At 39.3% G+C, this 24,903-nt stretch overlaps 1 protein-coding gene across 1 annotated transcript in view; it reads left to right on the top strand.

Annotated features, from left to right (window-relative positions):
• Positions 1-24,903, top strand: part of slc35f1 (solute carrier family 35 member F1) — a 162,482-nt gene that overhangs the window by 100,332 nt on the left and 37,247 nt on the right. Inside the window, exons 3-4 of the mRNA XM_042333671.1 lie at positions 12,181-12,308; positions 22,670-22,829. Coding sequence (XP_042189605.1) covers positions 12,181-12,308; positions 22,670-22,829 — 288 coding nt within the window. The remainder of the gene's footprint in view (positions 1-12,180; positions 12,309-22,669; positions 22,830-24,903) is intronic.

The raw sequence follows: 24,903 nt of genomic DNA, 5'->3' as shown, positions 1-24,903 counted from the left end.
AGCTGCAGTAAAGCTTGTTTATGCAAAGCTGTTTATCACAGGTGGTTGTTTTTCCTTTTATCATTTTGCGTGTGTGTAATTTAGTGGTTTTTGTATTGCAGTGATTTCAGCAGACTTTACACACCAAACACGCTTACAAAAGCAAAGATGTTTATCAGTAAAGAGACAGTCATATCTGCAATTACTATCCAAGTGCCCGAGGAGGCCATTCCTCTCTATTCAAGTAGCTATTATTTCAGACTAATTCAAAGTCCTGTTCTAGATAACATCATTATTTTTAAATAAAAGCATTTGTTGGAATGATGAAATCCACTATTTTCCATGATATTTCGCCCGAGAAAGGGTCATAATAATCACGGCACGATTTTGTGCTGAGGTCGTGTTTCATATTCCTGAGCTCAAATACACAAAAAAAATGCTATTTGTGCCATATAGTTTTAAGAAACATACTTCCGAAGACCAAGGGGTGGGTGCCACCCACTGTTTGTTCCAATATGTAATGAAACAGAAACATTTAACTGTAGCAGCTTCTGATTGCCTTTTAACAAGGAGCAGCAGAGACCTGCTGGGTGCCAGGAGCCTCCTTTGGTCATAGTTATAAGCAGAAAATGAGATCAGTGTCTACGCAAAATTCCGATGGATTGATCTGAGATATAACTTGGCACTTGCACGATTTGCTTTTTGAAAATCTTGCTCTCTGCACCTCTCTACTGAATTACTGAACACAGGACACTCCCTTTCATTATTTTGTTACCGGTGCTGCTTTCTTCCCAGCTGCTACACACAACTTCCAGCCATTGTTTCTGTGTCTATCGCAGGGTTCAGGCTCAAAGCATCAACAGCACCAACCTCACGTACTCTTTCCCACATCGCATGATGGACCTTTGATCTTCCAGGGGAGGATTATCCAACACACCATTGTGATCCTTCCCATAGTCTTTCAAGATCATTTTTAGCCAGAATTCTTCACCCTGAATATAATAATAATCCTTGCACTTGATAGAGAGTCTTGTCACATTGTTGAAACTTCTCAAAGCACTTCACAAAAATACTGTAAAGTGAATTCACTGTATTTTGTAGGCGAAACCTCTGTTGCATTCATCTATTGTGGGTGTGCATTTTCATAGGTTTTTAAACTCATTCGCCTCTGCACTTACCACATTTTATTCATACTTCTGTGATGTTCGATTATATATCTGTAATGGTACATGTGAAGTACCTCTTATTCTCTATTTGCTCTAATTAAACTTGTGGCACCTTCTGAATATTAAGTATTATTAACTATTAACTTGTCATTTTGGATAGAGCAGTCATTAATAAAGTACACCCTCCATTGTACATTACTTCCTCCTGCTCAATCCACGCAACAGTGCGACAGTTGTGTTATACCAAAATGCTTCATGGTTGTACGTTTGAAAATAAAATAGCTCAAGATGATTATGTTTTGGGAAATATTTTAGACCACGGCTAAGTCTAGGTGTGTGCTTTCTTCTCATTGATATTTAATCTGCTTTTTGAAGGATTTGCACAATCCGTTAGCACTTTCAAGGGATTTTGTGATGTTGGTAGGATATTAGAGTTACTTTTGTAAAATGTATATTTAGCTGCTTTGCCCCTTTAAATTGATGATGATGTTATCCCAACTTTACAATGGTACTGGATAGAAAACACTATCAATCCTGTACATTTTACCGTTTTCAGTAATGAACATTTTTGTTTGCTTGAAACTTACATACGATACAAAATCACATTGGGGTAGATGTCCCAAGACACTGGACAGTCAGGGATTTGTACCCGAGCAGGAGCTGGGTGGGATCAGGGAGGGTGGAGGGCAGGGAGGGTGGCTAAATGTGTGGTCGAAAAGGAGGTTTCTTGAGTGTGTTTTGAAGGAGACAAGGGAGCGTGGTGAAGGGAATGTGGGATGGAATTCCAAAGGGTGCGGGCAGAAGGCTGAAGGCCCAACCACCAAAGGTAGGGCGGGCCAGCCAGGGGACGTGGAGCAGACAGAAGCCTGCTAACCGGAAGGAGCAGATAGGTTGATAGTATTGTACAGTACTTTCAATTCCCTTAGCATCTAGAACTCAGAGCACATTTCTGTTTTATGCTTAAATATTGTCCCCCCTTTATATCTAATGAAAACAATGTAATATAGGATTCTCTTTAAGGATTGTGTGATCAAGCAAAAATGAAAGCATTGAGTTAATAGCCTTGTGGGCAAGCAGAGAAAGGATAAAATACAGGATTTAGTGTCTGTGTGTAGAGACTGTGCGTAATACCCTCCTTTGATGGGGAGGGAAGTAAATGGTGTCTCCTTGGAGCTGAACTGGATCCAAGGTGACATGTTTGGCAACAGAATGTTGGATTCGAGCCTTCTGTGGTGGTTTAGATAGTCCAGTTCCTTAGCCAGGCAGGCCTGAGCTACTCCAGAGCACTGCTGATGACAGCACAGCCAGCCTGGCTCAATGGCAGGACTTGGAAGGGCGTAAATAAATCTCATCTTTATAAAAACAGAAGGTGGTAGGGAATTGTTTAATTATTTTATTATTATTGTTTCCACATTACATAGGTTGACAATGCAATGTTGAGGGAGCGCTGTATTGTTGAGTCTCCAGGTGCCATGGCCAACAATTCTTCAGATAAAATTGATCACTCATTTCATGGCTGTTCATGGGACATTGCTGTACAAAAAATGCTGCTTCATTTGTATACAATTACATCATTGCTGCACTGTATAGTAAAATCCTGTGAAGTGCTTTGAGTCGTTTTGATGATTCAATAAGGCACTATATCAAATCCAAAGAATATTATTAAATATTAAATTTATGTTTCAAACAACAAGCCCATTAAATTCAGGAAAGATTTTGGGTACTCATGGGATAGGATATTAATTCAATGAGCAAAACTACTGAATAACACATAAGTGATGTATTGTGTATTCTGGTGTAAAGTCACTTACTGTAATAATATTGTACACAGCGATCACACTGCATATCTTGTATTAATACAACATAGTAAGCAGAAAGCCAGTTTTAAAAAGACACTTCAAATATAGAATTTTGAAAAATATTGAATATTGAAAAAATATTGTGTTAAAATAAGTGGCTTTTGGGACATTGTCTGTGTGGGAAGATTCCCTGTCCCCAGTGACTGGTCTGGGGTGAAATTTGTGACATTTCATTAGAGATGTGATATGGTAGTCTGTGCAAAGCAACATCGCACAAACGTCAACAAGGTGAGTGACCATTTTTATCCGGAGGATTGTTGTCCAGGAAACCAAAGAGAAATTCCCTTCTTCTTTTGAATACAGTAGTATCGTAGGATATTTCACGTCCCCCTGAACAGGGAGTTAAGACTTCAGCCTAACAAAGTCACCAGCTGAACATCTGTCTTTGAGCAGCAGGCGAGATCGCCTAAACATAGTGTAAAACTAAGACAGGCTCAGGTGATAGTTCATTCCCTGTACACTCAACTCCATTTGCTTAATAGTGGATCATTGGACAAAGGGATACTTACCTCACCATGGATGTCTTTCACTCAGTTCAGTTGAGCCTGTTTTTTCTCACATACTAAAGGAAAGATGGTCACTCCCCTGAAGTGCACATACAGCAGACTGCGGCAAATAATTTTTTCTTCTGAAACCTCCAGCAAGTGAATCTTCCCTTAGAGAATATTGAAACAAATCAGCATAATTAAAGCAGGATGCTAATAAAACCCTTTAAACATTATTTATTCGTGAACCATGCCCTAGTCTTGTTATCCTGTCACAAAGAAGTTATATGATTTGTCTGACTGAGCGAATGCTATGTGGGTACACAAGCTCTTACTGCACCAAGTAATCCACTTTATCTTTGAACTGCCATGATAATTGCATTTAGTTAATGTCGGGAACCACAAAGAAAAATTGCTTTGACAAGAAAAGTGTTAACAATGCTTTTTACTATTTTACTTGAATTGTTAATTAATGGCATGGCTGCGTGGCTTCAGTAATTTTTTTTTTTCCAAGTGCCATCATGTCGTGTCTTGTTCTGGCTGCTGTTAGCTTTTATTAGTCTCTCAATACATGTCGATCCTAGGCTTTCTTTCAGTTTTCATTATTGCTGAAGGTAGTCTCTTCAGTACATTTGTGTATGACTACATAAGATAAGCCTTTTCAGCAGTTACATTGCAGAGATGAGACATCTCAAAGGGAACCTTATAGAGATATAGAAGTTGTATGTTAAATGGGATTGAGAAAGAAAGCCCGGAACAATCATTTCAGATACAGCAAGGCAACAACTTGCATTTATATAGCACGTTTCAAAGCATTTTACAATAACAGGATCAGATCAGACCCTGAGGGTGGGTGGAGGGATGTGAATGCATGTCACAAAAGTAGGTTTAATGTGTGATTTATAGATAGACAGAGGTGGGTGGGGGTTGAATGGTGGGAGAGAGGAGGGAGTTTGTGAAGTTAGGAGCATATTAGCTGAAGCCCAGCTTCTGATGGTGATGTGAAGAGGGCAGAGGATGGCAGCAAACTCGAGCATAGGGAGTGTGCAGAGGAATAGGGTTGGAGGAGAACACAGAGACAAGGAGGTGCTAGGTGAGAGATTTATAGGTGAGAGCAAAGACCTTAAAGTCAATCCGGTGGGAGACAGAGAGACAGTAAAGTCTGACGAGTACATCACTGATAGATGTACAGAGTTTGATGTGGATGGGGCTGTGGGTGGCTGCTGAGTTTTGGATTAGCAGGATCTTATGGATGGTAAAACTAGTGAGACCGGTGAGGTTTGCATTTGAAAAATGTAGGTGGAACATAACAAAGACCTTAATAAGAATTTCAGTGATAGTCGGTGAGAGATAGGAATGGGAATGTGGCAAAGGCGAATAAAAGCAATCTTGCTTATGGATTGTTATGGATCAATTCGGGTGCTGAGACAGGACTATATAGAACCTTGGGATGTCCTCCCAACGTCAAAGGCGCTATACAAATAGCGCCTCCTCTACCCCACCATTTACCCCCCACCCATACAAATGTAATTTTGTTGTTGTTATTGTAGAATAGTGACCAGCATCACACCCCTAGGAAGGTTGAAGAATCCAGCTGGACACTCAATGCAATACAGTACAAAGTTACATTTATGTGGAGCCTTTCACATTGTGGATGCCCCAAGGCTCTATATAGTTCTGGCTCAACACCCAAGCTGGGGGTGGGAGCCAGAGAGGGTTTGAGGAGAGGAAAGATGGCCAACATTTCATTCATTTAAGGAACAGCTTGATGATTGGGAAGGAAAGTATGATGAGATAAAATGAGCCAAAGGGCTTTTTTGCTCCAAATCTTGTTTTGGAAGATGTCCTTAGGTTACACTGGTTGTTCCTCTACTAACATTGCCAGGACTTTGTCTAATATTGCAGCAGGCTAGGAGCGGTTTCATATTTCATAATCCTTGCCATGTGCCCTATTTCTTTAAAACTAATCTTTTAAAACTGCTTTATCATCATCTTTAGGGATTTTTGCAGATTTAGACACTTTCTTTAAACAAATTTCAAGAACAAGGAAGGATATATCTTCAAAATAAGGACAAGAAAAGAAAATAAGAAATGTAGGACACTTTTTTTTAGTAAAAAGATAAAAGACATATTGAAAAAAAAACTACCAGCATGGATGGTGGAGCAAGTGACTAAAGCTTTTCAAGAAGGAACTAACCAAGTCCTGTCAACTAAAAGGATTCAGAGTTAAAATCGAAATGTAAGAATGATAGAATTATGGAATTATACAGCACAGAAGGAAGCCATTTGGCCCATCGTATCTGTGCCAGATATCAAGGGTAAGGGAATCAAGGAATATGGTTGTATTGGAGTTGAGGTCCAGATCGGCCATGATCTAATAGAATGGCAGAACAGGCTTGAAGGGCTGAATGGCCTACTCCTGTTTCTATGTTCCTACTGATAAGCAGTGAACCCCCCCCCCATATAGCGGCACTGATCTGTCCTTCAAATTAAACCGAAGATTCCATTTCATCCACCAAGACACTAGAACAAGAGGATGTAGGTTTGGAGCTGTAAAGTGCAATTTCAGAAAAGATATCAGAAATTGTTTTCATTACCCAGAGGGTAATTAATAACTGGAATATGGTGCTGGGAAGGATGGCTAAGGCCAGGGTACTGAATATTTAAAAGTGGCTTGATCGTTTTGTTGCTATTCTGCAGAGTCGAAGGGCCTTCTTCATCCAAACTAATCTTGTGATCTCTCAAAGATACAAAGAAGTTTTTTTCCCAGTGCTCTGGCCAACAATCCTCCGGATCAATTGGTCATTTGATTAATGGCTCTTTGTAGGAGCTTGCTGGCAAAACGTGCTGCCATGTTTGCTTACAAAATGCAGTAATTGGCAATAATTACGTGTGGAGCAGTTTAACTCACTTTGATGGGATAAGGTGCTGTAAAAAAGCAGTGCCTCATCTTCTTGTCTGATACTATTACAAGTTACTATAATATCTTCAAGCGCATCATTCTCTCACCCTTTCACTAATTCTGTGCTGATAAATCAACCCAAGAAGATGACGGGTACAAAGTGCTGATGCTTGCCTCCTGCATTGCTCCTGATGTTGCCTAAACCCCCAGAGCGCATCACACAGCTTGACAATCTCTCCTGGGTATCTATTGTTCCATATAATGACAATTATTGACATCTTGTTACTCCAGCCCTTTAGTCTTGTCTCTGCTGGTCTGTGTTCTGTTGAGAGCCATCCCCAGAGCTAATTTGCTAAATTCTTCAAAACCAACTGAGAGAACCCAATGAACAGATGACGTAATAGCAGAGAAATGAACCATACCTCGAGGCTGTGTTTTTTGTGGAATGCTAAATGATTTAGTAATTTCCTGTGCAAAATTTGACATGCCACTCAGCACTTTTCTTCTGGATTTGAGAGAGAGTACAGTGATTTGTGAGAAACGGGGTCTTGGCAAAAGTATCAATTTGGGATCTGGTGAGGGAGGGAAGAAGACAGGAGCACTGTAATAAATTCCTTCTGGTCGACAAAATTAAATTGATGACCTCAGTGCGATCTGACCTACAACACTTATCAGCAAATCAGCCTATAAAATTTGTGAGGCGCTGCACACTGATGGGAGAGATGATGAATGAGAAAATCGTGCTGGTGTTCAATGTTCCAAGCTGCTCAGATCTTGTGCAGTATAAATTTGGAGCAGTTATCAAAACCGATTATATAAGTAAAGCTCCGATTTATCAGGGCTGCACAGAACAAAACTCAGAGGTTTTACCAGTAAACTACATGTGACTTTTTTTAGAAAGGCGATCGGATTATTGTAGACCCATTGTAACAAATGGAAATGGTTTGCTGTTATAACCGCTTATGAATATTACTGAGATCTTTGTGCTTCCTTTTAAAATAAACCCATCTAGTTCATAACCATAACCCATTTAATTAACAACCCACTAAAATCTTTATAATCTCGTTGGAATTCAGTAGAAATGTTGATGTGCTTAATCCAATCCAAAGAGAAAGGTTTGATACAGGCCTTGAATAAGGCAAGGGAGGGGGGGAGGTGGAGGGATTCTGGAATATAGTTCTAGAGGGTGGGGGTAGAAAAGCTGCAGGCCCATCTGCCAATGGGTGGGGGACATGGAGCAGGCCAGTGCAAGCTGAGTGGAGGGAGCGGACAGGTTGGTATGGTGTTAATAGGTTGTAGAGGTAAGAAGGAGAACTGTTCTAAAGGTGATAGACAATGTAAATCATGACAGGCTATTTCAATTAGTCCAGAATAGTAAAAACAGAGGACACAGCCTGCGATTGAAGGGGGGAATATTCAGAACTTCTACGGATTCTACGAAAACACTATTTCAGTAAACCTGAAATAGTGAACCTGTGGAACAGGCTCCGTAGGGAGATGATTGAAACAGGAAATGTTGATTCCTTCAATCACAGATTAGATAGTTTTCTTTTAGGAAATAGCATTATGGGATATAGTACATAGGTAGTTTGGGACACATGTGAATGCGACAGCCAGGAAGGTGGAAGGCGAACTAGATGGACCTTGGTCTTTACTTCATCTAGCAATTCTTATGATTTTATGTTCTTATGACCATGGAGGGCTTTAAGAGTGAGGACAAGGATTTTAAACTTAATCCTCTGGGGAATGGGGAGCCAGTGGAGTTGGACAAGGATTGGGTTGCAGAGTTCTGAATAATCTGCATCTTGTGGAGGGAAGAGTTGGGAAGTCTGGTGAGCAGGAAATTAGTGCAGTCGAGCCTGGATGTGATAAATGCATGGGTGCATTCATCACTTGCAGGCTTGATTACGCTACATTGTAAATATTGGTTTACATTATCATTATAGCAGACATCTTTTCAATTTTTTTTAGTTTTGATGTTAACATTTTGAGTGCAGTGTGGTAATGTCAAATCATTCCCTGCTCACGTTATTGAAATGTAAACAAATTTCTGATGAAGGGTCGTGGACCCGAAATGTTGACTCACTTTCCTCACTCCATAGATGCTGCATGACCTGCTGAGTGTTCTCAGCGACTTCTGTTTTTGTTTCAGATTTCCAGCATCTGCAGTATTTTGTGGGGTTTTTTAAATCAAATTTCTGCCCAGTACATTGATAGAGAACATTTTTGAGTGCCTATGACTTCAGATGTGTCTCAAAGTGCTTCACATCAATTATTGTCACATGTAGTCAGTTGTACTTTTTATATAAATGTGGCTCTCATTTTGTGCACAGGACATTCCACAAACGACAACAAAAAAATGTTTTATATTGCACCTTTCACATCGGCACAGACATCCATAAACAGCCAATGACCAATGGATTTGGAGGATTGCTGGCCAGGACCCTGGGGGACATTTTTTTTTCTTTTTGAATGGTGTCATGGGATCTTTAACACCCACCTGAAGAACAGGCAGGTGAGATCTCATCCAAGTGACTGCATCTCTGACAAAGAAATTGATTTTCTCCCAGTACTGCCTTAAGGGCAGCTTAGTCTATCATCTGAGTGGGTGCTTGAACCCACAAATTTCTAACTCAGAAAATAGATACATTAACTTCAAATACCCATTTGGTGTATTTTCCTGTTGAAGCCTATGTTGAACTAATATTTGATCATGCCATGTTCTGGTCAATATGTATTAATATTGGCAAAGTATCTGGACTAAGACTCCGAATTCTATCTCTTTGAAGTTTATCACTAGAACGGTTGGACATTAAAGCATATAATAGTGTTCTGAGAATTGATTGATAGATTAGATAGATTACCAAGGTTAGATCACAACAATATTATGCTATTAGGTCTGTGTATAAAGCAGAGTTGCAAAAGCATCCTTAAATTCATAGCAATCTTCAATTCATAATTCAGTATTATAAGCAGGTCCTAAAGCATAACTGATCATTACTAGATAGTCCACATGAAAACGTGATGGAAAGAATAGCTTTATACAATGTGTCATGAGCAATACCATTTAACTTTCTATTTCTGTGGCGTGAATTGAACAAACCTACAGACGTGCCTTGTGCTATCAGTTTTCTTTATCCTACATCAAACAGTAGGATGTTTATCTTGAATCAGAAAGCTTCTACAAACATTTCATATTATAGTCAAGAACACATTTTGTATTGATTCTTTTCGTTGCTTCCTACAAATGCTGAGTTACTATTACATGGGCGACCACCATTACAACTACAACATTAAATTTACATTTATATAGCACCTTTCATAATAATCCTTGCATGTATAGCACTTTATTACAGCTTTGAGACATCTCAAAGCACCTCACAGAATACACTGTAAAATGTACAAAACACAAAATACTGCAGATGATGGAAACCTGAAACAAAAACAGAAGTCGCTGGGAACACTCAGCAGGTCAGGCAGCATATAAGGAGAAAGGAAAGTGAGTCAAAGTTTTGGGTCCATGAACAGTCTGACGAAGGGTCGTGGACCCGAAACGTTGCCCAACATTTCGCCCTGCCTGGGAATCAAACCCAGGTTCTCCCGCTTGCGAGGCGAGTGCTCTAACCACTGAGCTACAGGACTTCACATGTGGAAACCCACCACCATGTTTGAGTATCCAGACTGAGATTTCCATGTATGTTAGCAACCTACACTTGCAGATTTCCCTGTGTTGGAATAGTGCACTCTCTCCCTGGAGGGATGCCTGCTCATTTAATTACAGTTTGAAGAGAACGGGACTCCAGAGTATGTAATGCTCACTGCTGGAGTTTAACAGCTAAAACCGTGATGCTTGCCATTGATATAGCTGTCTGGCAAGCTTACCACTGCTTGTCCAGCTAAAACCACCCTACGTGTTAGAGCTGTGGCTTGTAGGATTAACAGGAGCTGAGTGGGAAGAATCCCTGCGGCTGGTTGCCTGGTCTGCCCCTCCACGTCTTGCCCATGAACCAGGCTGGCTGGTCTGTCAACAGCAGTGCCCTGGAATACTGCGGACCTATGGGCTCAGAAATTGGCTACTGAGACTGCCACAGACACTGGCTTGATTCTGACATTCTACTGTAAGCATGTCACTTTGGAGCCAGTTCAGCTCCAAGGACACTCCACTTACCGCCATCCCTCACCTACTGAATGATAGACTAGAAGTGTACACTTGAACATTTCATTTCCTGGCCAAGGGAGGAGAGCCCTGATGTCTAACCCACATTCCTGACACTGGTATTCTTTTGCCAGATGCCAGCACTATAGTTCAGTGTCTATTTTATTGGTAATAAATGGAAAAGGTGGGCACAGAAATACTTTGTTTATTACCACCAAGACATGTATAGAAGAAAAATAAATTCTTATATGACAAGGACCTTTTATCGCTAAACATTCTATTAATATAAGTGTCTCTCTTCAGCCTGATACACACTGCATAATTATCCAGAACACTTTTTTAAAGCTGTTAAATGGGACTTTGTTGACTAGAAATGATTTGAGGGGAGGGGTCTGATTATCTTCTGAAGGCAGCAGTGAACCCTTTGACCAAAGCTCGGCAAAGCAGCTTTGAGCATCTATGAACAATTAGTAGCAGCTAAATGTAACTCTATCTCCAGTTGTGTTTGCCTGTGGATGTAAGTCTTTTGGAGTTTTGTAGAAAGCAATGCATCATAAATAAATGCCTTTTATTTCTCCCGATGTGAAATGCTCTATTCAAATGTAATTTGGTATTGTATTGTATTTGTATTTGTCTTAAAAGCAGTAAACCATCCAGCAAGAGACTAGCTCAATAAGCTCAGCTCAAATTTTAGTTGAAATTGCACCTGTAGTGTATAACAGCCTTCTGTCAATGTATGTTTATTAATTTGAATTCTTTTGTGACTTTTATAAAGCAAAGTAACATCTTTTTCTTCCTGAACATTACCTTGTCTGTAGTACATGGATTGTTGCTAAATTCAGTTGTCATAAACCTTTCCTAGTCTGGAATATTTTGGAAAAACAATATTCTATAAAAGTCTGTGATTTGAAATACATTGTATGAAGCTTGAATGTTGCATAGATAATGCATACTATCTTTGTACATGTATAACACCACTTCAATCCTTCTGCACTGCCTTAACTCGGATTATTCAAACACCAATAGCTAAAGATCGTTTTCATATGTCTTTAATGGTAAGATTTACGAAAATAGAAGCATACGTAAAAGATTGTCAGTTTTAGCATTTGGCGTGTGATAGACCCTATTTTCTTTATGTTCTAAACTTGTAAATCAACAGAATCTAATGTATGGTTCTAGAAAAAGAGGCATGGGGAAAAGGCAGGAGAATGGGACTAAGTGGATAGCTTTATCAGAGAGACAGCACAGACGCAATGGGCAGAATGGTCTCCTTCTGTGCTGTAAGTTGCTGTGGTTCTATACAGTAAGTGAAGCATAGTGAAATGTGTCTGGTGCTCACAGATAAAATATCACATAACATTGCCATTGGCTTTGGAATGTACCGTGGCAGGAGATACTACTCCAGGAAAGATGACAAAAGAAAGAGTAAAGGACTTTTTAAAAAAACATTCCAGTGGAATCTCAATTATCCACCATTTGGCTCCACATTACTCAAGCCAATTTCACTTTTCATTATAAATCACTGGAGGCAAGATTAGGCTATCCCTACTTGTTGCTCTGTATTAATCCCAGCATTTTCTCACCTACTGAATGGCCAAGAATGTGACCTTATGTTCTGTTTCTTTTTGCACAGGGGAAGAAAACCTGTTGGCAATACTAAAAAGAAGATGGTGGAAGTACATGATCTTGGGAATAATAGATATAGAAGCCAACTACCTTGTAATAAAGGCTTATCAGTACACAACACTGACTAGTGTACAGGTAAAGTGATTTTCTCATTGAGTGAAATAGAATTGAATGAGCTGCTTTCTATGTGCATGGTTTTGTGTATACATCACAGAATCCTTTGTGGGAGAATGTTAATCGGAGTATTGTTTCAGAAAATATTCTGGGATTTTATCTTTACTTGTTTCTCTGCAGAATAAATATGCAGACATCATATAAATTTAATCAGAATTGTAAAAAAGTATCTAACAGAAAGTGTCCACCAGCTTCTTCCTATTCCTACACAGTAAAAGTAATTTTCAGTTGAACTGGTCATTTTGAGAAATCAATAACTGTTAAACACTAAGCCAATCTGTAACAATACAAAATCATTCCAGATAATTCAAAAAATATGATAATTGCAGATTGAAGCTTTTCCTCTCACAAAAGGAACCATTAGTATTCCATGAAGATTAGTATGAAGACTTGAATTTCTGTAAATATCACAGTTGTAAACAAAATGTAACTGATCACCTCGGACAATGGAAATGTGAGTCACCCCAATTGCTTGGTTCCATTTTGGTTTCATTCACCAATCTTCTTTAGAAGAGAAATCACTACTGCAAAATAAGAACTGCTTTTAAATGTTCAATTGACTGGACTTCAAGCTGTAATAATGATTTTAAAAGAGGCTCAGTTTCCTTTTTTAGTCAATCTCCCCATATTTTTTCATATTGATCACCACCTCTCCATTTACAGGTATTTAATTGTCACCACAAAAGTTTAAAATTTAAGCCTTTGTATGAGATAATTATTCACCAATACAAGGTCGAATTCCCCTTGCTAAGAATAAAGGCTGGACATTCCTTATTCTAAAAACTACGGAAAAGTGTTTTTTTTTAAATCAAGACTGAATTTAAGATTATTTAAAAATTCTGTGCAATTTTACATTTTAATACAATAGTTTGTGACTAATGCCATGACAATTTTCTGAGATTCTCTTCCACCTGGAGACTGAATTATTTTTAGCTAACTAGAGGTAAATAAACCAAAATCAGATCATGTAACTGACAAATGCGTGTTTGACAAGGAATTGAACGTCAGTAACATTCTTCCTCTATCAATTGGTTCCTTTAAGAAGCTTTATAATAGCTCTGGAGAAAATAACTGATAATTGACTTCCTCTTATGTTACTTGTTCTCTGTTGAAAAATATGCATGCTGGGAGTTCTCTATATGTCAGCCAGTTTTGCTAATTATTTGTTTGTTGGTATTCCAAAGTCTTACTTCATAGAATAGGTGAGACAGAGGATCACACCCCAGATGGCAAGCTTGTTATCTCAGCCAAGATGCAGACTCTTTTTCTTTCCTCACCCTCCCTTCTTTCCTCTCCTTGAAGGTTCCTTTTTCCTGTGCTGTGTTATGATTACTTTGCATAATATTTTACCCCAAATTAGGTGTCAGAAGCTTTTTGCAATGCGGGGAGCTCAGCTCCACAAGACGGATACTGTGGGGATGGAGAGAGTGTAGTGCAGATTTACTAGGATGTTACCTGGGATGAGAGATGCAACTATCTCAAAAGACTGGATAACTTGGAGCTTTTTTCCCCTGAAAATGAGATGAAAGGGATTGAAAGGGCACTAGACAGATGTGTTTAAAATAATGAAGGGATACAATGAAGTGAATATTAAGAGACTGTTTCCAGTTTTTCTCAATCCATAACAAGGCATCACAAATACATGATTGCTAATAGGTTCGGAGCTAGAAGGCGCTTCGACCCAGTAGATCCCAGTGCATCTGATCTCATCCAGAATCCCAGTCCGCCGCCCTCGCAGTATAGCATCAAGCTGTTTTTTATAAATATGTCCTATGCCTTCACTTCAACCAGCCTTCCTAGTAATCTGTTTCAGTCATTAATTACCCTCTGGGTAAAGAAATACACTGGAAGCCGCTTAAAGTGGACCCCGGTTAACCCCGAATGCCGGGTAAATCGAACAAAACGCCCTTTAGTAATCCCGCTCTAGATTATTCCTTTCTTATGTGTCATGTGATGTTCCTGAAAGAATGGGGTTGAAGATTAAATGTGCAAGCAGAGCATTCAGAATTAGAGATGCCGTTTGAGAGCAAGGTGTAAACAGGACCCAGAAACCGACCTTATTATGATCTTTCCTTGCTCCAACAACAACTTGCATTTATATAGCACCGGGCAGCATCCCAGAACACTTGACAGTGATGGAGCACAACGCCTTTGAAGAGTAACAGTTTCATTGCAATCTATTATGTTTGAAGTAAATTGAAATGTTAATCTAATCGTACAGCTATAGAAAAGATTTGCGAGGAGAGATTATGGTGAATGAATTCTTGGAGCAAACACTGACCTGAAGAAATGGCCTCCTACTGTGTTATATTTTTCTATGGATCTTTGGAGTAATATGAGTTGTATAGTTTCCAGTGAGGCATATCCACTTGTTCGTTTTACTTGGCATTTTCACTTTATTTTTTAATTGATTTCCCAATCCAAACAGCAACACTTTTTTGAGGGGGAAGGTTCAGCCAACCTTCATCAGCTTTTCGAGTTTCTGTCTGATGTCAGGATGTTACATCAACACGGGAACAAGCCTCACCTTCTTCCTGTCAACATGCCTTGTTTATATTGCAGAATAACTTAAATTACAACAATAACAACTTATATAAGTCCCTTCACGTGGGGTAGCATCCTGGAGCGCTTAAATTACCTTTGTGCACTCATTTCAAAGTCAGAATTATAACTTTGATTTCTGGATATTGGACTGTCCCTGATTGCTGGGCGAAGTCCTGGCGAGGATCACTGGCTTTAACAAACAGACTGAGCACCCAGCTTCAGAGGGGTCAAAAATCACTTTGCCTCATGTAGTGGTTTGGGTAGGGTGGTCCCAGCTGATCATCCAAGAAGCTTGCCAGAGAGTGCTTTCACTGCAAGTTATTGCAGTTTTATCTTATTATACTCCAGCAGTACCCCAAAACACTCTCTAGGATTTTCTCATTATAATTGTCATTGCTGAACATGCAATGTGTAACACTGACCAGAATTTCTGCTCATGAGTTTTGACCTGGGTACCTCTGAAGCAACTAAGTGACTACGGCAACATTTTAAATTCTAAATCCAGAACTCCAGTTGCTCACTGAGTTACGTCATCAAATGCAAGGATAATCAAGGGCTACTGAAATTCAGTTACTCCACTCTATTGCTGGTGTTCTCTGTCCTGTTATATGTTGCTTTCCTTCACTACTTTGATCACTACTGAACGTCTTACTGTAATAACCTTAGCACTTCGAAGAATTTTGTCCGTGAGACATAAAGAGCTGACTAGCTTCTTTTTTCAACTTTCAATGATAAATCAATTTGTTACCACCAGACTTCAGAAACTCTATGTGAGAAACTCTTATTTTAAAATCATTTGTTTGCCACTTAATATTAAGTATAAATTAATAAAACTGTTCAATCTTCATTCAGCACTTCCGGTTCAAAAACTGACTGCTAGTTTTAATTTAATTCATTTTTAACAAGTTACGCATTAACATTTATTGTTGAACTCAATGCCCGAGTCACCTTTCTTTCTCTCCTTCAACTCTGCAAATCAGATTAACGTTCCTCTCGAATGGAGTGGATGAAGTCTAATTGAGGCATGATGAAAGGTGAATCCAGTTGTCCTGTGTTGTTTACACAGTTGGTCCAAATACCTTGTATTGACCTTTCCTCACTGTGCTCCTCAGAGCAGCCGTTGCTCATTAACCACTTTGTTCTTATTTGCCAGCGTGACTCCCATTTATATCACCATATCACCACGAGCCGCTTCATATATCTCCTATTTTTCAAACACAACACTGTTTGCCTAACATTACATTCTAGATAATGTAACACTGAACCTGTTGAATTTCATACTTCATAGTATTTCCCCAGTTATTTATACATGGCCTTGTATCCCTAAAGTGCCATCCTTCACCTGCTTTTGAAGGGAGTCTGATCCATTTATTTTCAGATGTTAAATGTGTGAGTTTTTGTACGTGTGGGGGTAGGGGAGGGTGGGGTGATACTAACTGCTGACTTTGCTGGAGGTTTTTTAATCTTGAGGTGCTACAGATATGTTCATGTCTCCGGCCTGACAATTGATGTGTTCATTTACTTGTTGCAGCCCTTTACAACATTAGACAGGAGCATCATGATGAAGACAACTGGTGGTCACTGATGCACTGATGTGCAGCCATGTTAGGTCTTCTATACTTTACCCTTTCACCGGCAGCAAGAAATTGCGTGTAAAGCAGTTTTACAAGAAAGTGAAAATGTTTATAAAAGTCTTATTATTTTAAAACGTTGCTTCCATCTTTAAAAATCAGGCACAGAAGAAAGAATCAGCATTTTAAATGGGGCTCAAAAAATGTCCAACTTCTGGTTTGTCGAGTCGCCTCTTAAACCTCTTCCTGTGGTATAAAACTTACCTGTAGGAAGTGTGGTTGATGTCCTTTCCTGCACTGTCTGCTGTACACAAGAAGCCACGCTGATGACACATCCTTCACTGATGTCACTTTCTTCAGAGCATGAAAGTGCAGAAGAAGTGACACCAGCAGTGATCTGAGGTCCTGGAAGTTGGCCATTTTCCTGGTGCTGGAAGCCGGCTAGTCACTGCCAGAAACCGGGTGTACAATGTATCAGATCAGCGTGGGATAACAGGGCTGGAGGCAAGACAGCGCTGCCCCAGATTGGGGGAGGAGGAAGAGATCCATAACGGGGTTCCTTGTAATTACCTGCTACCTTCAATTTTAAAACAAATGTCACCACTATCTTGCCAAATTCTTGATTGTCCAGGACCTTGGGACATCCTCCCCACATGAAAGGTGCTATAAAATTGTATTTGTTGCTGTTGCCTGCCACCAGAGCAGGACAAGATCTCCTTTCTAAACCTGTAGACTTGATTTGAGCGCTACTTAGATAATTATTTGGGGAGGACAAGTTTGCAGGGCTATGAGGAGAGAGCAGGAGAGTGGAATTGATTTGGATAGCTCTTTTCAAAGAGCCGGCACAGACACAAAGGGCCGAATGGCCTCCAGAGAGGTTGAAAGCTGGCCCGCCAATACAGTGCAATATGCAGGCACTTCCCCTTTTTGAAAAAATTCAATATAGCACCTTTCACATCAGGAGGATGTATCAAAATGCTTCGCAGGATATTCTGTAAAGTATAGTAATTACGTATTTTGTGGGGGAATTCAATTTTTCAGTTTATTTTGTTTCAGTTTTCCGCAATCTGATTGGAATTCCAAAATGTTTCTTTTGAAAGAGAATCAGTGTGCACTAAAACCAATGTCTCAGCCATTTAGGCCAACCACATCAAAGTTTTATATGTTGCATCCGTAGCTAACCAACAGCCCTGGTGTCAGTTTCATTCTTCATTATGGCATATTCAACCTTGTCTGATAGGTGCTCCCTTTCCTACCACTTCACAATCTTTCAGCTACATTTAGATGACTGTTAAAGGAAGGAAAAGCCTCTCAGGATATCCCAAAACCCTGTAAAGGATGTACTGTAGTTATTCCCACCCCAATCTGCTGCAGACACATAGCCGAACAAGAGATTAAGGGTTGTAGACATGTTACTCAGGAGTGACAATTCCTTTTGGAGAAGATTCCATCTGTTTGAAAAGAAATGTGACCCAAATGGGAGAATGTTTAGGGCCCTGAAGTAGAGAGGGGAGTGAGGAAAGAGGTTTAAAAGAAAATATCTTTAAATAGTTCAAATTTTCAAAATACAGAAGAAGAAAAAACATTGTGTATCCCAAAATAGCTGAGGACAGATTTCTATTAAATTTACAGTGAAGTCCAGATGTCCTTCTGTAAGTATTCACTGTGTGAATCCAAATACTACAGTATTCAAACTCTGCACTGTTATGTCCATAACCATCCCCTTTCTCCCCCCCCCCCCCCCCCAGCCCCACACCTCACCCATAGCACATTAATTATTCACTAAGAATGGGAAAGAGTGATATTTATTTTGAGACTGTCCTGTCCAAACACATCACATAATTGGAGCTTGGCAGCATCTCCTCCTTTGTCTTTCTGACCATTCTGTTCTCCCCTATTTCCCTTCCTCAGCGGCCCTGTCTTCTCATGGTTCCACTTTTACCTGTTCTACCTTACATAACCATTTCACTTTGCTGCCTCTCCCCTTGCTTTCAGATATCTCCTAAAGACCCATATCCAGCATTTCCTAAGATATTTGCATGCTGAACCTGAAGTCCCTACCCCCTAACCTCTTCCTGCCTCCATCTCTCCACCTATCATCACCTCCCCCTTCTGCCTTGCTCGGTTCCCAACCCCATCACTTTGAAGTGGTCTGAGACGTTATCCGACATGAAGGGTATTATATAAATGCACATTGTTGTTAAGGACCTCAGTAATGTGTTTTTCAAATTAGCAAATGCAGTAAACATGTATTCTCCTTAAACGTCAGGTTGGTTTTCATACAACCTGCTTAAAACTCTAGTTATATTTGAAATAGCTCTATTAGTGTTGCTTTGAATGGTGCTTTGAATGCAGGATGCTAACTGAAAAGCTAATCCATTCTTCTAATTCCTGCAGTTTATTTATTGTGCAAGAGGATTATTAAATTCTTTTTCAGCTGCAGTGGCAGTTTTGTGCCATAATTCATGAGCCAGGTTGCAATTTGTAATTTCCTTCTTTTTACAAATTATGGAATAAATTGAGAACTGGTCAGGATCCTTCTCAGCGGGAGAAACAAAAACAATAACACGTTTATATCCTATCGTGTTACATGTGCATTATGCAATGTTTTGAAAAATTAAAATTCTCTCCCTGTTCCAGATGAATTACATTATAAATATTTATACTCTGAATAGTGGCGTAAGAAAAAAATGTGAAGATAACATTAAGGAAAATATTATTCAAGCTAAAATTAATTTATCTAACATGCTTGCCAAGCTCAATTAATAGTAAAACAAAGGGATGTGTGTTGCCGAGCCATCAGCCACTACACCACTATTTTCTGGAACTCAATGCCTCCACGTCGTCCTCTCCTTATCTTTGAATCCCACCTGAAAACCTACCTTTTTGACTGCACTTATATTCATCTCCTCCTCCCTCTTCTCCCTTGCCCAATGTCCAACCCTGCTCCTGTGCAGTGCTCCAAGACATTACCCTACTTGAAGGGCACTATATAAATGCATGTTGTTGGTGACATGCTACTACTGAATGGAAATTATAAAATAATTCATCTCCTAAAGTAATCCAAGGAAACAAATTGATTCGAGTGCAATAAATATTCCTGTATTATTTTCAAATCCTGCTTTTCAATCAACATTGGAAGCAATTGCAGAACATCTCTATTTTCCCCCAGAGGCCTGCTAATATAAAGGATGAATGTGGTGTATTATGAAAGCCATGAAAGGGTTAATATTCATTTCCAATGATATAAATATGAACTCTGCACGATTGTTAAGAATAATGCCGATTCTCAAGCCAGCATCCTGCTGCTGTGAGTACTAAATAATGGAATAGATTTTCACCATTTCCCAATGTATGGGATTCTTTACTGAAAAAATAGACTCTGCTTTTAACTTTTAAAACTGATAAAGACTTTAACAGAATCATACTTTTTAAGTACATATCAAAGTTAGATAGACCTAGACTTTCTACATCTGCTCAGTACTTGAGCTCAGCAGCCTGGGTGAGAAGCCACTTCTTTAATTAGTAGCAAAACTGCTCCTCGTAGAATGATCTCTTTCTTTAAATTAAGATACAATCTTAACAGCCTGAAGATTTCCTCTTTCATGCCAGACCCTTACTTTGATTTTTCAATATGATTTCCAAGTATTTATCACAGGTTCTTTTTCTTGAGCAATATATCAGCTTGTATCAAAGTAGTTCCTTTATATAGTGAGCAGGTCCACAATCCACTAATCCATTTAACTCATACTTGACTATTGAATACTAGGTGGCTGTTTCCAATATAAATTGTACATAAGTCCGCTAGCATATTGGTTGGAGCACTCACCTTGCAAGCAAGAGAACTTGGGTTTGTTTCCCAGGCAGCGCAAAATCTGGGTTTAATTCCCATCAGAACAAAATGTTGGACAAGTTTCCTTACTCCGCACGCCTCTGTTTATCCAGCAGTAAGTAGGAAACCGGTTGTTAGTCGTTTGAAGGATTGCTTTCCAGGGGTAATAGTAATAATCCCTTCATAAAAAGAAAATAATAATTTGCTCACTCAATCCACGATTGTTTGTGGGATACTGCTGAACGCAATTGGCATTATATTCTGTGAAGCACTTTGAGACGTCTTGACAACATGATAAGGCTCTATATCGAATGCAAAAAATATTTTTATTATTATTGCATTTCTTTCATGATGCATAATAATCGTGTGTCAGTCTGGGTCAGTTGGTAGCACTCTTGCCTTTGAGTCAGAAGGTTGTGAGTTCAAGCCCTACTTTAGGACTTGGAACTCATATTGTCTAAGATGACACTTCAGTGCAGCGCTGGTAGTGTGCTCCATTTTTCGAGGTGACGTTCTTTGGATGAAAGGTTAATCCGAGGCCCTTTGGCGTTCTGTGGTAAGAATGATGTGTCAGCTTGGCTCAGTTGGTAACACTCTCGCCTCTGAGTCAAAAGGTTGTGGGTTCAAGCCCATTTCAGGACTTGATCCCATATAGACTAAACTGACACTACAATACAGTACTAGTGGGGTGTTTACATTGTCGGACGTGTCATTCTTCGGATGAGAAATAAAACAAGTTCCTATCTGCCTTTTCAAGTGTACTTTAAAGATCCCATAGTACTATTCAAAAAGAGAAGGATTGGCCAGGATACCATAAAAAGAATTTATTCTGGTATCCTGGCCAATCCATCCCCCAAATAAAATTGCTCATTCATTTCATGACCATTTGTAGGATATTGCTGTGTGCAATTGGGCTGCTGTGTTCACCTACAAATAATAATAATATATAATAATTCTTGCATTTGATATAGCGCCTTATCACGTCTTTGAGACGTTTCAAAGCAATTCACAGAATAATAATAATAATCCTTGCATTTGATATAGCGCTTTTCACCTCGGGAGGACGTCCCAAAGCGCTTCACAGAACACACTGTAAAGAGAATTGACTGTATATTTTGTGCACGAGTCGCGGCAGCCAATTGCACACTGCAGTGTCCCACAAACAGTCGTGGATTCGGTGCATTTTTTTGAAGGAATTATTAGCCCTGAAAAAGCAATCTGCCAATTGACTAACAACTGGATTCCTTTATTGCTAGGTAAACAGAGGCATGTGGTGTAAGGAAACTTGCCCAATGTTTCGCCCTGCCAGGAATCAAACTCAAGTCTCTCACTTGCGAGGCGCATGCTCTAATCACTGAACTACAGGACTCCACATACACAGTCACTCCAGTTTCCTGTATATCCTGAGAAGTGCTTTGGGATGTCCTCCCAAAGCGAAATATGCTATTATAAAATGATTATTATAAGCTTGTGTTCGATTATAAACAAAGTGGCTATAATGTTTTTTGCCGTTTCTCCTCCAGCTCAGAGCTACTGGGAAGGCCATTGACAGGGATGGATGGAGTTTGGTGTTGCAAGACACAGCATCAGGAGTCAGGGCTTGAGATTGTGAATTCATAATGGAATCGCTTATAACCAAGTGCTAATAAAATACTTGTACCTGGGTGGGGTGGATAATGCTGAGCTCTAGCCTTGAGAAGCTCCTTCCCCTTGCGTAATGACTGATCTGCCTAATTAGATAGCAGCTCATATGCCAGTCTGTGGTTAGTTGCATTGCGTCCCACCTGCCGAATGACGTCAGAGAACATGTACAACTCCCCAGGAATATCTAAATGCAACTGCACAGTTACAGTATAAAAACTTCCAGTCTGACCTTTACTCTTTCAATGTTTATGTATCGGAATTTCAAACTTTTAGAGTTAAACTGATTTTCATTTAACTATGAAATACCCTAAAGCCTATGTCTTAATTGTGCTGATTATGGAAAAATATCAGAGTGGGAACTTCAACCTTCTTTTGTGTAACTTCAGTTCAGTTACACTTAAGCTTTCAGGTCTTGACAATGAGCTGATTGAGATCAATTTTCAGTTTTTATTTAAAAAAAACTCTTGTTTGAAATTTAAAATAAAGAATCATGGTACAAAAATTATATTGGAATCATGTTGAAGATATTGCAGAAGAAATGGAACTTAAAATAATAAGGATCATTGCATGTGATGCAGCGTTCTAAAATGTCAAAACATCTCAAAGTTATTCACAGATAATCAATGTCAAGGTAGTAGATACCTCTCCTGTGTAGTGTAATGTACTGTTTTTCTGTAAACAGTTTTTTGTATATGTCAGTAATGTTTTGTGGTTTCTTGTTTGTGTTTCAGCTACTGGACTGTTTTGTTATTCCAGTGGTGCTGTTGCTGTCTTGGTTCTTCTTGTTGGTGAGATACAAGGCTCTTCACTTCATTGGAGTTGGCATTTGCCTGTTGGGAATGGGATGTATGGTGGGTGCAGATGTACTTGTTGGGAGACATCAAGGAGCTGGTGAGTTGCATCACCAACAAATAGTAGAATGGAACATTTTGTATTGTGCATATAAATTATAGAGCATTGAATGTGCTGAACTTAACTCTCTACTGCTTCCAGTCCTAAGGAGTTTTTTTAGACAGTCTATCATTAATAATAATCCTTGTATTTTCTTTATTATTAATATTATTATTATTACGGCACTTTAGACAATTGTACACCTGTTAATTATGGAGTTATTTAAAGCCTCGTCTGAAGGTCAAGCCTGGTCGAGCAGTGCTATAATATTACCATTTTATTCTTCCTTGCCATTCTAAGACTTATACTAACTGACTCTACCCTCCCAAGAGTTTGCTCAATAGATGCTGCAGTAGAACCCCATTGTAACAGCTTTTTGTTATGGTGCGGGTTGCTTAAAGCACCATTGGGTAGGTGACCCCTGACTTGCCTATTGACTTAACAAAACATCGAAAGTGCTTAGAAAGACACTGTGTCACTTCAAAGGCATTGCTTCGCTTCAAAATAGCAGCTGGCTTCTGGCATTTTAAAATAGTTGAGTTCTGGGTCATTAGATCACAACTGACATCATGTCCTGCACACATGAACAGTGAATGTGGAAACCCTAACTGGTAATCATGCCCCATTATAATGGTCATTGGGATTTTATGATCTCAACTATTGTATTATAACAGGGTTCTGCTCTATTTTGTATTCATCTTGGGATGTGGGTGACACTGGCAGAGTCAGTATTTATTGCCTATCCCTGCTTGCCCTGAGAAGGTAGTGGTTGGTGTGCCTTCTGCTGTCCTTGTGACGATGGTGATTCTGCGATGGTGTTGGATACAGAGTTCCATGATTTTGATCCAGTGTGAATGAAGGAACAATTTATGTCCGGGTCAGGATGTTGAGTGACCTCTGGAGGCACCTGGAGGTGCTAGTGTTCACATGCTATTGATCTTCTTGTTCTACTGGATGGTGGAAGACAGGGAGGAAGGTGCTGTCTAAGCAAGGTTTCTGCACACCATCATTCTAGTACATTGGAAAGACACGGAGTGAACTCTAACTTGAGTATCTGGGTATTAATCAAGTAAACTGCTTTCTTCACCATTAACCCACTATCAATAAATGTTTACTGTTTAATATTATATTGAAACTAAAGTAGAGTGGTCTTATATTGTCCAAAGTAGCCAAAACCAGGACTGCCATTTACTCCTTGATGACAAGTGAGTGTACTGGCATCCAAATACAGGACCCAATTTGTTAGACTTGGAGAATTGTCAGGCTGCAATTCTCTTGCTTTATTTTACCATGAAAACAAACCTGCATAATAATAAACCTTGCATTTGATATAGTGCTTTTCACATCTTCTAGATGTCTCAAAGCGCTTCACAGAATAGACTGTAAAGTGAATTGACTGTATATCTGTGGGAGAAATGCGGCAGCCAATTGCGCACAGCAGTGTCCCACAAACAGTTGTGGATTGAAATGACCAATTTATTGTTTTCTTTTGAGGGATTATTATCAGGTGTGTGGAGTAAGGAAACTTGCCCAAGGTTTCTCCCTGCCAGGAATCAAACCCAGGTCTCTTGCTTGCAAAGCAAGTGCTCTAGCCACTGAGCTACAGGACTCCACAATTCTGTGCATTTGTGTCACCCTCTCTCTCTCTTGTCAGTCTTTCTATGAGTTTTCTATAATCTATTTCTATAAGCATAGCAGCTCTCTAATGGTAATTAATCATTTTCATGGACAATGAGGTTTGAATTTTATATTTACGATCTACAGTATTTTAAAACTAAAAAGACCAAATGCACATAACCCTAAACAAGATGCACTGCATTGCAAGTGTCAATGTTACTTCACATTCACACAGCTCACAATCATCCTGCTATTATAATGCAATGAGTGATGTTATTTAATACTATAAACCATAATGCTACAAATTACTTACAAATTAAAATACTGTGTAAGAGTGTGAAGAATATGCTTTGTGACTGTTCGTATATATTAATGTTGGAATGTTACATGCTTTATATTATCCAGTAATGAAAATAGCACTGAAGTGTATATTGGAAGACATTCACGATTTTCAATG

The sequence above is a fragment of the Callorhinchus milii genome, unplaced genomic scaffold, assembly GCF_018977255.1.
Source record: "Callorhinchus milii isolate IMCB2004 unplaced genomic scaffold, IMCB_Cmil_1.0 Scaffold3, whole genome shotgun sequence".
Lineage (NCBI taxonomy): Eukaryota > Metazoa > Chordata > Chondrichthyes > Chimaeriformes > Callorhinchidae > Callorhinchus > Callorhinchus milii.
The sequence above is the reverse complement of the archived record's forward strand: the minus strand, read 5'-3'. Positions and strand labels throughout refer to the sequence as shown.